The sequence below is a fragment of the Trachurus japonicus genome, chromosome 9, assembly GCF_045865225.1.
Source record: "Trachurus japonicus isolate A0001 chromosome 9, Traja_1.0".
Classification (NCBI taxonomy): Eukaryota; Metazoa; Chordata; class Actinopteri; order Carangiformes; family Carangidae; genus Trachurus; species Trachurus japonicus.
This window is the reverse complement of record NC_140915.1, coordinates 3,458,388-3,470,887: the sequence shown is the minus strand read 5'-3', so window position 1 is coordinate 3,470,887 and position 12,500 is coordinate 3,458,388. Positions and strand designations below refer to the sequence as shown.

Genomic DNA, 12,500 nt, shown 5'->3' with positions numbered 1-12,500 from the left:
ACAGATCAGACTTGCAGGACACTTGAGTTCTGGACTAACTGGACCATCAACATCTGTGTTGAACCGTTTTCAAGAAGCAAAACACAAACATGAGGATTTAACTTCCTGTTTGGTTTCCTGCCATGTCTGGTTCTCTAATATAATCTAGAGACTCAGGGCAGAAGTGAAGAGTCGGCGCCCTCTATAGGCTGCAGAGGTCACTACAGCCACAATTGGACGAATCTCCTTGTTGTCTACAACTACTTCCGGGTAGAAAACCAGCATTTGAACAATAGTGACGGACGAGAGTTTCACTATATAAATATCAAATTTTTCATGTCACTACCGTTTAGACTAATCTGATGTTTGTAAAGTTTATAAAACCAATGATTGGACAAACATTACTATTTACGTGTGCACATTTTTGTAATTAGTCATGGTTATCATAGATTAGCCGGGCTAACGGTTAGCTACCTGTTTAACTTTAATAACTCAGTGACTCAATAAACGCTCCATGAAAAAATATTTTCTCCAGCGGATATCTGAGTTCCAACATGACTGAGCTAACTGGAGTAGTTTCATGTCGTGTCCCACAACGGGAGGGTTTTAACAGCTGACGTCCTGGTGTTAGCTTAGCTACCGTTAGCTTAGCTACCGCTGTTAGCTTAGCTACCGTTAGCTGTCCCTGTCAGCTGCAGCCACTGATGCTTTCTAGACACTGTGATTCCCCCAAACTGAATAAATACAACACACAGCAACACAAAACACACACACAGAAATAGTAATGTTTCTTCAATCATTTCAGATTTGTCTAAACGGTGATAGGCCGTGAAAAATATGATATATCGCTAAACTCTCGTTCGTTACTATTGATCTCATTCAAATTACAGCTGGTTTTCTACCCGGAAGTAGAATGTAAACAACAAGGAGATTCGGTCTATAAACAATGACTCAAGGTCAACCTGCCAGAGTTCTTCCAGGGCCTCACAGACACATCTCAGGGCCTTTATCAGAGGTTTTGCTCGGTTAAACTAAACCCAGCGAGGGTTTGCGAGGGTTTGTCCTGAGTAAGATTAAGATAAGATTGTGGCGCTAGAGGAAAGATCATGGAGTGGTTCAGCTCTGTGGGGTTCATCCTCTGCAGCGGAGATCAGACTGTCATCTTTCAGTTAGAGGATGAAGTCTGATCCTCTGTGGTGGCTGTTCTCTCTGCACCACAGAGGAGAAGACAGAGATGTGAACGCTAAGACTCATTCATGTCAAAATAAAAAAAAAGGCTTTTATCTGAAACAGTTCCCCTAAAAAGAAACCTCAAACGTCCCCCCGACAGAGACAAAACAGCTGAGGGTTATTTTCAGAGTGCACAGTCCTGCTGCGCTTTCAGGACAACGATGGGTGATTTTTGACACATCTGGAGTCTGGGAGACGAGACGTGACGGATGTGTAGAAAAATAACACATCGTTTGTCAGAGTGCAGCAGCTGGTGAGGATGTTTTCTCAAAGAAAAAGCCACAGAGCAGGGAGTCGATTACCCAGCAGCCAGAGGAGCGTTCAGGACTATCAGGACGTTAAAGGGAAAGTTCAACATGTTGGCAAATTGTTCCCATTGCCATAACCCCTATAGTCATAGCAGTAGGTTTGTTACTTTTTTTTTTTGTCGGTGCAAGCTATTTTCAGAACGGCGGAGCAGAGCCGTGAGCTGCTCAGAGCTACGCTACGGAGGCTCATGGGATTTTTTTGGTTTTGTTTATTGTTTGCACTTTAAAATATTACAAACAAGGAGCATATCACATGGAAGAAAGAACATATACAATAGATAACATATGATAAACTACAGTGAAACAGTGCTGGAGAGGTTAGAAACCCTAGGGCTTATCGAGAACCTCACCATAAAATAAATAAGTAAAATTAAATCTATCTTATCAAAATAAAATAACAAGTTAATTAATTAATTAATTAATTTCTTGGTTTCCCTCATCAAACTCATCAAATACACAATCCAACAACTCCAAAACACTCTGGTGGACAAGTTGTTTGATGAGTTTGATGAGAGAAACCGAGAAATCCCATGAGCCTCCTCCGTAGCGTAGCTCTGAGCAGCTCACAGCTCTGCTCCGCCGTTCTAAAAACAGCTTGCACTGACAATTAAAGGTAACGAACCTACTGCTATGACTATAGGGATTATGGCAATGGGCGAGTTTGCCAACATGTTGAACTATCCCTTTTAAGGACGTCCACCTACTGTCCCCAACATTCATGTGAATGAAGCGGCTCAGCAGTGATGACGTCATCTCCTGGGCTTTATCACATCTGAGCTCGTTGAGAACTAACTTCTGGCTGGCTGAGTAATCAGTGGCCGACTCCATAAGCTCCGCCCCCACACTCCGAGGTGCAGTGGGCGGGGCCTCTTTGGACCAATGGAAAGGACAGAGCATCAAGCAGGAAACAGGAAGCAGCGGCGGCGGCATCTTACCAGTGTTCGTTCAGACATACGTCACGGAAACTGCAGCGACACAAGCTGTTTATCAAGCCCCGCCCCCTGACCCCTGGCCCCTGACCCCTGGCCCCTCCCCCGCCCAGCGACCCCCCCCACATAAAGCCCCTCCCCCTCCCCACACAGCAGCACATGTTATTGGCTTGTCTACTGTGAGAACGGGCAGACGGGCAGGCGGACACACACTATAGAAAATGAAACAAACAAAAAAGATGTTAGACACATTTAAGGTCAGACAGAAAACAAAGCGGCGGTTGGAACCTTTAAACACGTCTGTGTGTGTGTGTGTGTGTGTGTGTGTGTGTGTGTGTGTGTGTGTGTGTGTTTGTCGTTTGTGTTTAAACGTTCAACCAGCGTCAGAAGAAACCAGAGAGAGAAACACACCAGGATGCTGAGAAGCTAACTGAACTTAGCACCATTAGCTTCCTGCATCACAGACCTACGGCTCTACCAGAGACAGAGAGAGAGAGAGCAGCCGTGTTTCCATCCAATCATTTCATCAGACTGTTGGTACGCCCCAATCACAAGTACTGGTCAATTAGTCCACAGATAGTTTCTTCTTTATTTGAAGTTGTTGTGTTTTTTGTACTTCTACGTTCCGCAGTTACACCTTCAGCCATGTTTATCCATAATAATCAGATGTATATACGTCTATCACATGGTATCCTCCTGAGTAGGGATGTCACAATTACTTGTTATCACAATTAATCACGGTATTAAATGCCACAATTATTGATTGTAAAGATTCTTAAATACCGTCACTTTCCGAAAAAGATTATGTCGGAACCATATCGGCAGATGTGCACCAAGGTAAAGGAAGATGCACAGATATTGGTCCATTTATCTTCTAACTTAACACTGAATTGGTGGGAATTTAAAGCCCCGGTACGGAGCTTTTAACTGGATACACATTTCTGCTGATGTGTCTCAACAGCAAATGAGCCCATCAGTGTGAAGATACGCTATTTCTGGGTCGTCTAATTCTATAGCTCTGGAAGGCGTGGTCGGGTCGGACCACTGACCAAACCAGACCAATAGATATATTACTACGCACGCTGCAGATAGCTGCTAAAAAAAAAAAAAAAAAGTTTTCAAAATAAGTCCTGTCTTCTTTCCGACATTTCCAAACCAAATCTACACGCGCCGGCCAGACAAACGTCTTCATGACAATAGGAAATGCAGTCTTCATTCCGGCAAAACACCACCGCTTTTGTCCACAGGGGGCCGCCAAAACCAACACTAAATGAAAAGTCTGTACAGGGGCTTCAAATGTTAGCGTGTCATTTGTAATTTAAAAAAATAAACTTTAACAATTGGTATAGATGGCAATTAATGACTTCAAACACTTCCCCCGGGGGATTAATAACTGGTCCAGAGATTAGTAATGTAAATATATTTTGACTATATTTGATTTTACATATTCATAGTCTTGTGAAATTTATTGATGCATAATAATCGTGATAATCGTAATACCGTGATAGTTTCTCTGACCATAATCATATCAAGAAAATCTATAATCGTGACATCCCTACTCCTGAGTTATGACGATCAAACTTTAAAGCACTGTGAGTTGTGTATGTTAGCACTCGCCAAGCTGCAGAAACAAACTCACAACATGGTCACACCCAGTCACAACCTACTGACACTGAAACCTCTTCAACACTTCACAGCCAACACATCATTTCAACAACACACTGCTTTTCTTTGGTCTATTTACAGCTGAGCTCAACTGTCTGTCTCAGTGTCGACTCGGCACCAAGCTGGTTTTACACTCCAGTCGTGTGTGAACTCGTGTCAGTTTCACAACTTCAAACCTGCTGCTGGTGCTAAAATAGAAACAAAGAAGTGAAGTCGACTCCTGAAGACGTTGATCTATTTCTGTCTGCAGGTTTGTTTCCAGATGCAGCAGCTTGTAGTTCGATGCATCCACTGAGACATCGCTACGACATCACTACTACATCTCTACTAGGCGGGTGAATATATGAAAAAAAAAACACCTAATAACCCTAAAACAATTCTCAGAGAGCTCTCTCTCTCTCTCCTGAACAATTATGTTGGCTGCAAAATTCCTCCGTATCCACAACCAATCCTAAAAGTAGGATTGACAATAACAATCTATGTAATTTTACAGTCCAAGTCTTTAAAGGCCGTTTCCTCAGAAATAGTTTTTCAGACTCAGACTCTGAGCTAGAAATCTCCACTTCAGCAGCACTTACAGACACCAAACCTTCCACTTTGATCCCTTTCTATATTCTGAAGGTTTTTACAGAGGGGATTGTTGATATATCATTCACAGCCTCATTTATACAATGTTTTAGTCCTAAAAACATGGCGATATTTGAATTTTTAGGGCTGGTGACAGTATTTTCTCATTTACAGAGTGATAAAAAGAGATATCCAAAATCCCCATTGTAAAACTTCCTGACTCTAATATGTCAACAAAATAAAACAAGAATTTTGAAAGTAGCTTTATCCATTGTTAAGTTTTCGGTTCTGGAAAAGTATGCAAATGAGTACATATTTAATTAGATATCGCCCCATTTACATTTTTAAACATAAAATTTGACAAAACTTGTAATACAAAAAATATTTGTCTTAATGTAAGTGATAAACTTAGGAAGTTTCATGGTGATATCTGTTAGTTAAAAATTTGACCCTATTCACCTGGGGTTGTTTCTCCGGGCTTCCAACCCATCTTGGACGCCATCTTGAAAATAACACCTTTCTAGTGGTCAAACTTTGGTCAACTTTTAGTATGTTATTAAGGATATCTAATACTATAAAAAAACAGCTGAGAAACCTTTTGTTAGAATTTTTGGGGGGTCAAGTCATATTTGCACCTGACTATACGACATCACTATGACATCACATCTCTACAGCATCGCGGCTCTGCCTGCTGCAGCTACATGTTTTTCTCAGCCCGTTTTCTTCTCTCCAGTGTCACTAATGGAAAAGTAGAGATTTGGATGGAAGCAGAGCTGAGAGACAGAGACAGAGACAGGAGCTCCAGAGGGAGCGAGGCAGAAGTGTGAAGAGCGTTAGTGAGGAAGAGGAGGAGGCCGAGGTGGACCTACCGTCTGGAGCTTCGTTCTGGGCTTTGCCCGACAACTCCCTCTCACCGACCAGCCACACGTAGCCCGAGCCCGTCATGTTGAGCTGCCGGGCGGCTTTATACACTGCTGCAGCTTCGTCCTCACTGCACACACACACAGCCGTGTCATTTCAAAACGTCTATTTTAAAGGGGTAGTTCACCCAAAATTCAAATTTCATTTCGACTAAGGGCTGGGAGAAGTTTCAGAGTCTTCCGTGCCTTCTCGGAGTTACAACGGGGCTCCGTTCGCAACCGCACTTTTCTTCGTAACAAAAAGACACACCAAAAAACATCCAAATACCTCCATAGTGCTCATCTGTAATGTCCCTCTTGTATTGAAGCCCCGACATGAGAAATTGTTCCGAAAAAAATTAAATAAGTCTATGTTTTAAGGTTGTTTGTAGCGGAAGCTCCCAGTGTTGCTCTGCCAGAATCTCGCGCGATTTGCGGAGCCGTGAACTGGGTGTCAGTGCAAATCACGTGAGATTTGGACGGACCAGGAAGAGCAGTGCTGGGAGCTTCCGCTACAAACAAGCTTAAAACATAGCAAACGTGCTTGGGCACGGTACGATTGCCTAGTGTGAGAGCACCCTAAAGGTTCCTGGAACTTTTGGTGGAAACGCAGCTAGAGTTAGTTAGAGAGTTAGTTTTCCCTAAAACTGGACTAAAAATGGCAGACCGGTGTGGAGTTAGAGTGGCGGCATCGAAGCTGTTTCTCCGTAGAGGAGGTGTCATGTGGTGGAGGGGGGGGGGGGGGTCTTTAACCTGGCAGAGAGGATGATGACTCGAGCCTCCAGGTCTTTGGCCTCCAGCAGCAGCGCCGTCAGGTTGGTGTCGGGGCTGAACAGCAGCACCTTCTCCGCCTGAAGCACCGCGACCGGGACAGCAGAACAGAAACACCACACAACACATGATAGGACAAGCAACATTAGCAACATTAGCTCTTTGTTTTTTCTTTTTTCAACCCCCGACCTCGACCATGCTCCCTCTCACCCACACTACCACGGGAGGAGGAGGAGGAGGAGGAGGAGGAGGAGGAGGAGGGGGGGGGGGGCCGCAAGATGGAGACAAAAAGTGTTGAAGATCTGCTGAACTGAAATAAAACTGAAAGTCGAAGCTTGGAGGTGGTGGTGGTGGTGGTGGGGGGCGGGGGGGCAGAACGTTGTGCGTGGTGGTGTGGCTCATGCAAACTGAGGCGCTTTCAAGACTCCAACCAACCAACCAACCAACCAACCAATCAGGGACGTGCATGTTAGAGAGCGCTGATGCAACCGCAACTTAAAGGAAAAAGAGAGATTCGAGTGGAGAGGAGGAGGTGGAGGAAGAGTAGGAAGAGGAGGAGAGGAGAAGAGGAGGAGGAAGAGGAGAGGACAGGAGAGAGGAGGAGAGGAGAGGAGAGGAGAGGAGAGGAGAGGAGAGGAGGAGGAAGAGGAGGAGGAGGAGGAGAGGAGAGGAGGAGGAGGAGGAGGAGAGGAGGAAGAGGAGGAAGAGGAGGAAGAGGAGGAGAGGAGGAGGAGGAGAGGAGAGGAGGAGGAGGAGGAGGAGGAGGGAGGAGGAGGAGGAGGAGGAGGAGAGGAGAGGAGAGGAGGAGGAGGAGGAGGAGAGGAGAAGAGGAGGAAGAGGAGGAAGAGGAGGAAGAGGAGGAGAGGAGGAGGAGGAGAGGAGAGGAGGAGGAGGAGAGAGAGGAGGAGAGGAGAAAGAGGGGGAGAAAGAGGAGGAGGAGGAGAGAGGAGGAGGAGGAGAGGAGGAGGAGGAGGAGGAAGAAGAGGAGGAGGAGGAGGAGGATAGGAGGAGGAGAAGGAGGAGGAAGAGGAGCAGGAGGAGAGGAGGAGAGGAGGAGGAGAGGAGAGGAGGAGGAGGAGAGGAGAAGAGGAGGAAGAGGAGGAAGAGGAGGAGAGGAGAGGAGGAGGAGGAGAGGAGAGGAGGAGGAGGAGGAGGAGGAGGAGGAGAAGGAGAGCGGCGTTCCTCAGATTCTGCAGACAGAGCCAAGCCTCAGCCTGGCTGCATGCAACCCTTCACACGGAGAAGACTCAGGGTGGGGGAGGAAGGGAAGGGAGGGGGGAAGGTGGGGGGAGGAAGAGGAAGGGCGTCTCTCCTGCAAAGTGTGAACCCATTCCCGTGTGCAGCAGGACTCATGAAAAATCAAAAGAAAGATGGTGGAGAAAAGACACGTGCCACCAGGATAAGAGTCTATCTCTGGAGTTGGGGTGGATTCTGGGTGGGCGGGGCTAATAACCGGTTGCTTGGCTACTACCAGGGGGGGCGAGCGAGCTCAGAGATTGGTTGGGGGGCGGCGTGCATCATTTGACCATGCAAAGTTTCTACCTTGGGCGTTCTCCTGAAGTCATAGTTCTGTTGGTCGAGGTTTTCATAGTTCCTGTTTTTATTCTGATGGTTATGATGTCACAGAGAAAATATGACACAGACACAGAAGAAGATTATAGACAGTCAAGAGGAAGTGATGTCACAACATCCAACACATGATTCAGTCAGGAGGGGGGAGGGGGGGGCAAACACCTGTCTGTCTGTCTGTCTGTCCACCTGTCTGTCTGTCTGTCTGTCTGTCTGTCTGTCTGTCCACCTGTCTGTCCGTCCACCTGTCTGTCCACCTCAACACAGGACAAACTCTTATTGGCCAGTTTAGATTTTTTGGCTCCCAAACGATTGTGAAGACAAGACAGTCCAGATCAAACGATCACCGAGCGGCAACACATCTCATCACCAGCATCAACGTTTCTACGACAGCAGTGTAGAGGACGTATCTCCTTGTTGTTTACAGCTACTTCCTGGTAGAAAACCAGCATGAGAACAATAGTGACGGACGAGAGTTTCACTATATTTATCTACTTTTTCATGTCACTATATCACCGTTTAGACTAATCTGATGTTTGTAAAGTCTATAAAACCAATGATTGGACAAACATTACTATTTCTGTGTGCACATTTTTGTAATTAGTCATGGTTATCATAGATTAGCCGGGCTAACGGTTAGCTACCTGTTTAACTTTAATAACTCAGTGACTCAATAAACGCTCCATGAAAAAATATTTTCTCCAGCGGATCTGAGTTCCAACATGACTGAGCTAACTGGAGTAGTTTCATGTCGTGTCCCACAACGGGAGGGTTTTAACAGCTGACGTCCTGCTGTTAGCTTAGCTACCGCCGTTAGCTTAGCTACCGTTAGCTTAGCTACGGCCGTTAGCTTAGCTACCGTTAGCTGTCCCTGTCAGCTGAGCCACTGATGCTTTCTAGACACTGTGATTCCCCCAAACTGAATAAATACAACACATAGCAACACAAAACACACACACAGAAATAGTAGGCTAATGTTTCTTCAATCATTTCAGATTTGTCTAAACGGTGATAGGGCGTGAAAAATATGATATATAGCTAAACTCTCGTTTGTTACTATTGATCTCATTCAAATTACAGCTGGTTTTCTACCAGGAAGTAGTTGTAAACAACAAGGAGATTTGGTCTATAATATAGCCTATATTTTGGCAGCTTTATCTGTGCTTAATTCTTCAGTGTTATTTATTGATGTTTTCTTTATCTTTTTTGCCTTGACTTAGTCAATCAATCAATCAATCAATCAATCAATCAATTGAAACTTTATTGTCCCCGGAGGGAAATTTGCCTTGGACAATCAATGCCTCCAGCAGCTGCATATAAAAACACAAGGCAACATAAGCGTACATTTAAATAACATCAAAATGTTCCATTCACTCCTAGTAAATAAAATAAATAAGAGTCTATAAGTGCAGAGTGTCTTGGAGACTTCTAAAAGATCCTAAAAGGCAATAGATAGATGGTCTCCAAAAGGAATAAGTCTATTTAAGATTAAAATTCAGATTTAGGTGGTGGTTTGTCTAAGAGATGGATGGATGTTGGGAGGAAAGAGAGCTCATAGCGGTTGTTTTTGCATCGGCATGCTCTATATCGTCTCCCCGAGGGCAGTAATTCATATTCTCGATGCAGAATATGTGAAGGATCATTTAAAATGTTATATGTGCCAGTAACTCTTTTTAACTCAGTCTCACTCCTCTGCACAATAATCCCAGATTGTACCCAGCTTGTCTGTGCACAAAATGGCGAAATAAACTTCTTGAATGTTGAATCTTGAATCATCCAGCAGCTACACACAGGTTCTGAGCTCCAGCTGTGTTTTATCTGCTACGAAACATCAAAACGGTCGTCTCCTCCAAAACGTCTATTTTTATCGTCCGTGTGTAAAACGTTAAAGATCTTTAAAGCTCCACTTCCTGTGATGATGTTAAAGGGATAGTTCACCCAAAATTTAAATTTCTCGGGGGTCTCGGCGTAGCAGTGCATGTCCATATAACGGTTGCAAATGGATACCAACTGTCTTCGTAACAAAAAGACACACCAAAAAACATCTAAATACCTCCATGCTGCTCGTATGTAATGTCCGTCTGGTATTGAAGCCCTGAAATGCGAAATTGTTCTGAAAAAAATTAAATAAGTCTATATTTCAAGCTTGTTTTGCAGCGGAAGTTTCTCGAAGCTCCTCTTTGGAAAGAGGGGAAGAGGACGGACCCTGGTTCGTCCAAATTTGACGGACCAGGAAGAGGAGCTTTTGCTACGAAACAAGCTTAAAACATAGACTTATTTAATTTTTTTCGGGACAATTTCGCATTTCGGGGCTTCAATACAAGAGGGACATTACATACGAGCAGCATGGAGGTATTTGGATGTTTTTTGGTGTGTCTTTTTGTTACGAAGACAGTTGGTATCCATTTGCAACCGTCATATGGACATGCACTGCTACGCCGAGACCCCCTGTAACTCAGAGAAGCCACGGAGGACTCTGAAACTTCTCCCAGCCCTTAGTCCTTGAAGTTGCTGTGGTGGTACCAGCATGGAAATTGGAATGAGTTGACTCCATCAGTCAACAGACAAGAAACCACTTTAAATTTCAAGATGACTGCAATTTTTCCAGATAGCCACATCCTTAGTAGAGCAGGTATGACATTACGTATGGCTAATTTGCATACATACCAACACCTGATCTAAACATTGGGTATAGCAGGTGAAAATGTCTTGTTCAGTCTTGTTAACATATTACAGTTAAAAAACTTAATATTAAGGTCTGAATGGAACCCATTTAGGCCATCAGGTGTTGTATGCAAAATAGCCATACGTAATTGGATTATGCACTGTTTGCTCATACTTGCTCGGGGCGTTTTCTCCCTCACTCAGGACATGTTGAGGATACAAAATCAGTTGAGTTTGCTTCTGTTGCAATTTGTTCAACGTTGACCCGTTTTTTGGCCTAAAATTACTGGACTACACCTGTAGCCAGAGGTCCAGGACAGACAGGTGGACCAGGTGAGACTCAGAGTGGAGCTGAGTGTGAAGCTCCGCCTCCCTCATAAACCAGGTCAGGAAGCTGCCTGTGATGTTGAGGCGATGTGGCGCTGGAGCGTCCCATTAGTCCTCCACTCAATCCGCTCCAAATGTTAATCTCATTAAATTTACATCCAGAGTCTCTGAACACGCACACACACACACACGCACACACACACACACACACGCACACACACAAACACACACACGCTTCTTTTATAAAGCTTCTCATGGCTTTGTGCTCTGCCTCAGGATGAAGTCTGGGTTGTCTCGGTGTTACACTGAGTCTCTGAGCTGAACCTGAACCTGTGACTGTGACTGTGAGTTCCTCTCCATGCTGCTCCCTCATCTCTTCATCACTTCTTCTCTTCATCACTTCATCTCTTCTTCAATTAATCTCTTCATCACTTCATCTCTTCTTCAATTCATCTCTTCATCAATTCATCTCTTCATCACTTCATCTCTTCATCACTTCATCACTTCATCACAGAGTGAAACAATCTCCAGCTTTTTCTCACTTCCTGTTGAATGGACATCATATGGTGCTAAAATACAACAGGGAGATACAAGCTACAAAGCAGCTACAAAGGAGCTACACAGCTACAATGAAGCTACAAAGTTGCTACAAAGAAACTAGAAAGAAGCTACAAAGCTGCAAAGATGCTACATTGAAACTACAAAGAAGCTGCAAAGCTACAAAGATACTAGAAAGATGCTACAAAGAAACTACAAAGAAGCTACAAAGATGCTACAAAGAAAATACAAAGAAGCTATAGTTACAAAGAAACTACAAAGAAACTACAAAGATGCTACAACGAAGCTACAAAGATACTACAAAGATGCTACAAAGAAACTACAAAGAAGCTACAAAGATGCTACAACGAAGCTACAAAGAAACTACAAAGAAACTACACAGACACTACAAAGCTACAAAGATGCTACAAAGAAACTACAAAGATACTACAAAGAAGCTGCAAATCTACAAAGATGCTACAAAGATGCTACAAAGAAACTACAAAGAAGCTACAAAGAAGCTACAAAGAAACTACACAGAAGCTACAAAGCTACAGAGATGCTACAAAGAAACTAGAAGCTACAAAGCTACAAAGAAGCTACAAAGCTACAAAGATGCTACAAAGAAACTACAAAGAAGCTACAAAGATGCTACAAAGAAACTACAAAGAAGCTACAAAGCTACAGAGATGCTACAAAGAAACTAGAAGCTACAAAGCTACAAAGAAGCTACAAAGCTACAAAGATGCTACAAAGAAACTACAAAGAAGCTACAAAGATGCTACAAAGAAACTACAAAGAAGCTACAAAGATGCTACAAAGAAACTACACAGAAGCTACAAAGCTACAAAGAAGCTACAGAGCTGTGCAGCTGGACTCTGGTAACTGAGCTAAACGACGCCCCAGGTGACCAAAGCCTCTGTTGCACCACTAGTTCACTGTTAGCAACTGGGCACCTCCGTCACCATGGCAACATGTTAGCGTGTGAGGGTACGAGCTCTGACCTCCGTCACAATGGCAACATGTTAGCGTGAATCCAGGGCATCATAGCGTCT

General features: G+C 44.1%; 1 protein-coding gene across 1 annotated transcript in view; it reads right to left on the bottom strand.

Annotated features, from left to right (window-relative positions):
• LOC146980637 (glutamate receptor ionotropic, NMDA 1-like) overlaps positions 1 to 12,500 on the bottom strand; it is an 84,637-nt gene that overhangs the window by 49,110 nt on the left and 23,027 nt on the right. The window contains exons 5-7 of the mRNA XM_085785720.1: positions 7,891 to 7,953; positions 6,331 to 6,428; positions 5,548 to 5,669 (exon numbers count right to left, since the gene is read on the bottom strand). Coding sequence (XP_085641846.1) covers positions 5,548 to 5,669; positions 6,331 to 6,428; positions 7,891 to 7,953 — 283 coding nt within the window. The remainder of the gene's footprint in view (positions 1 to 5,547; positions 5,670 to 6,330; positions 6,429 to 7,890; positions 7,954 to 12,500) is intronic.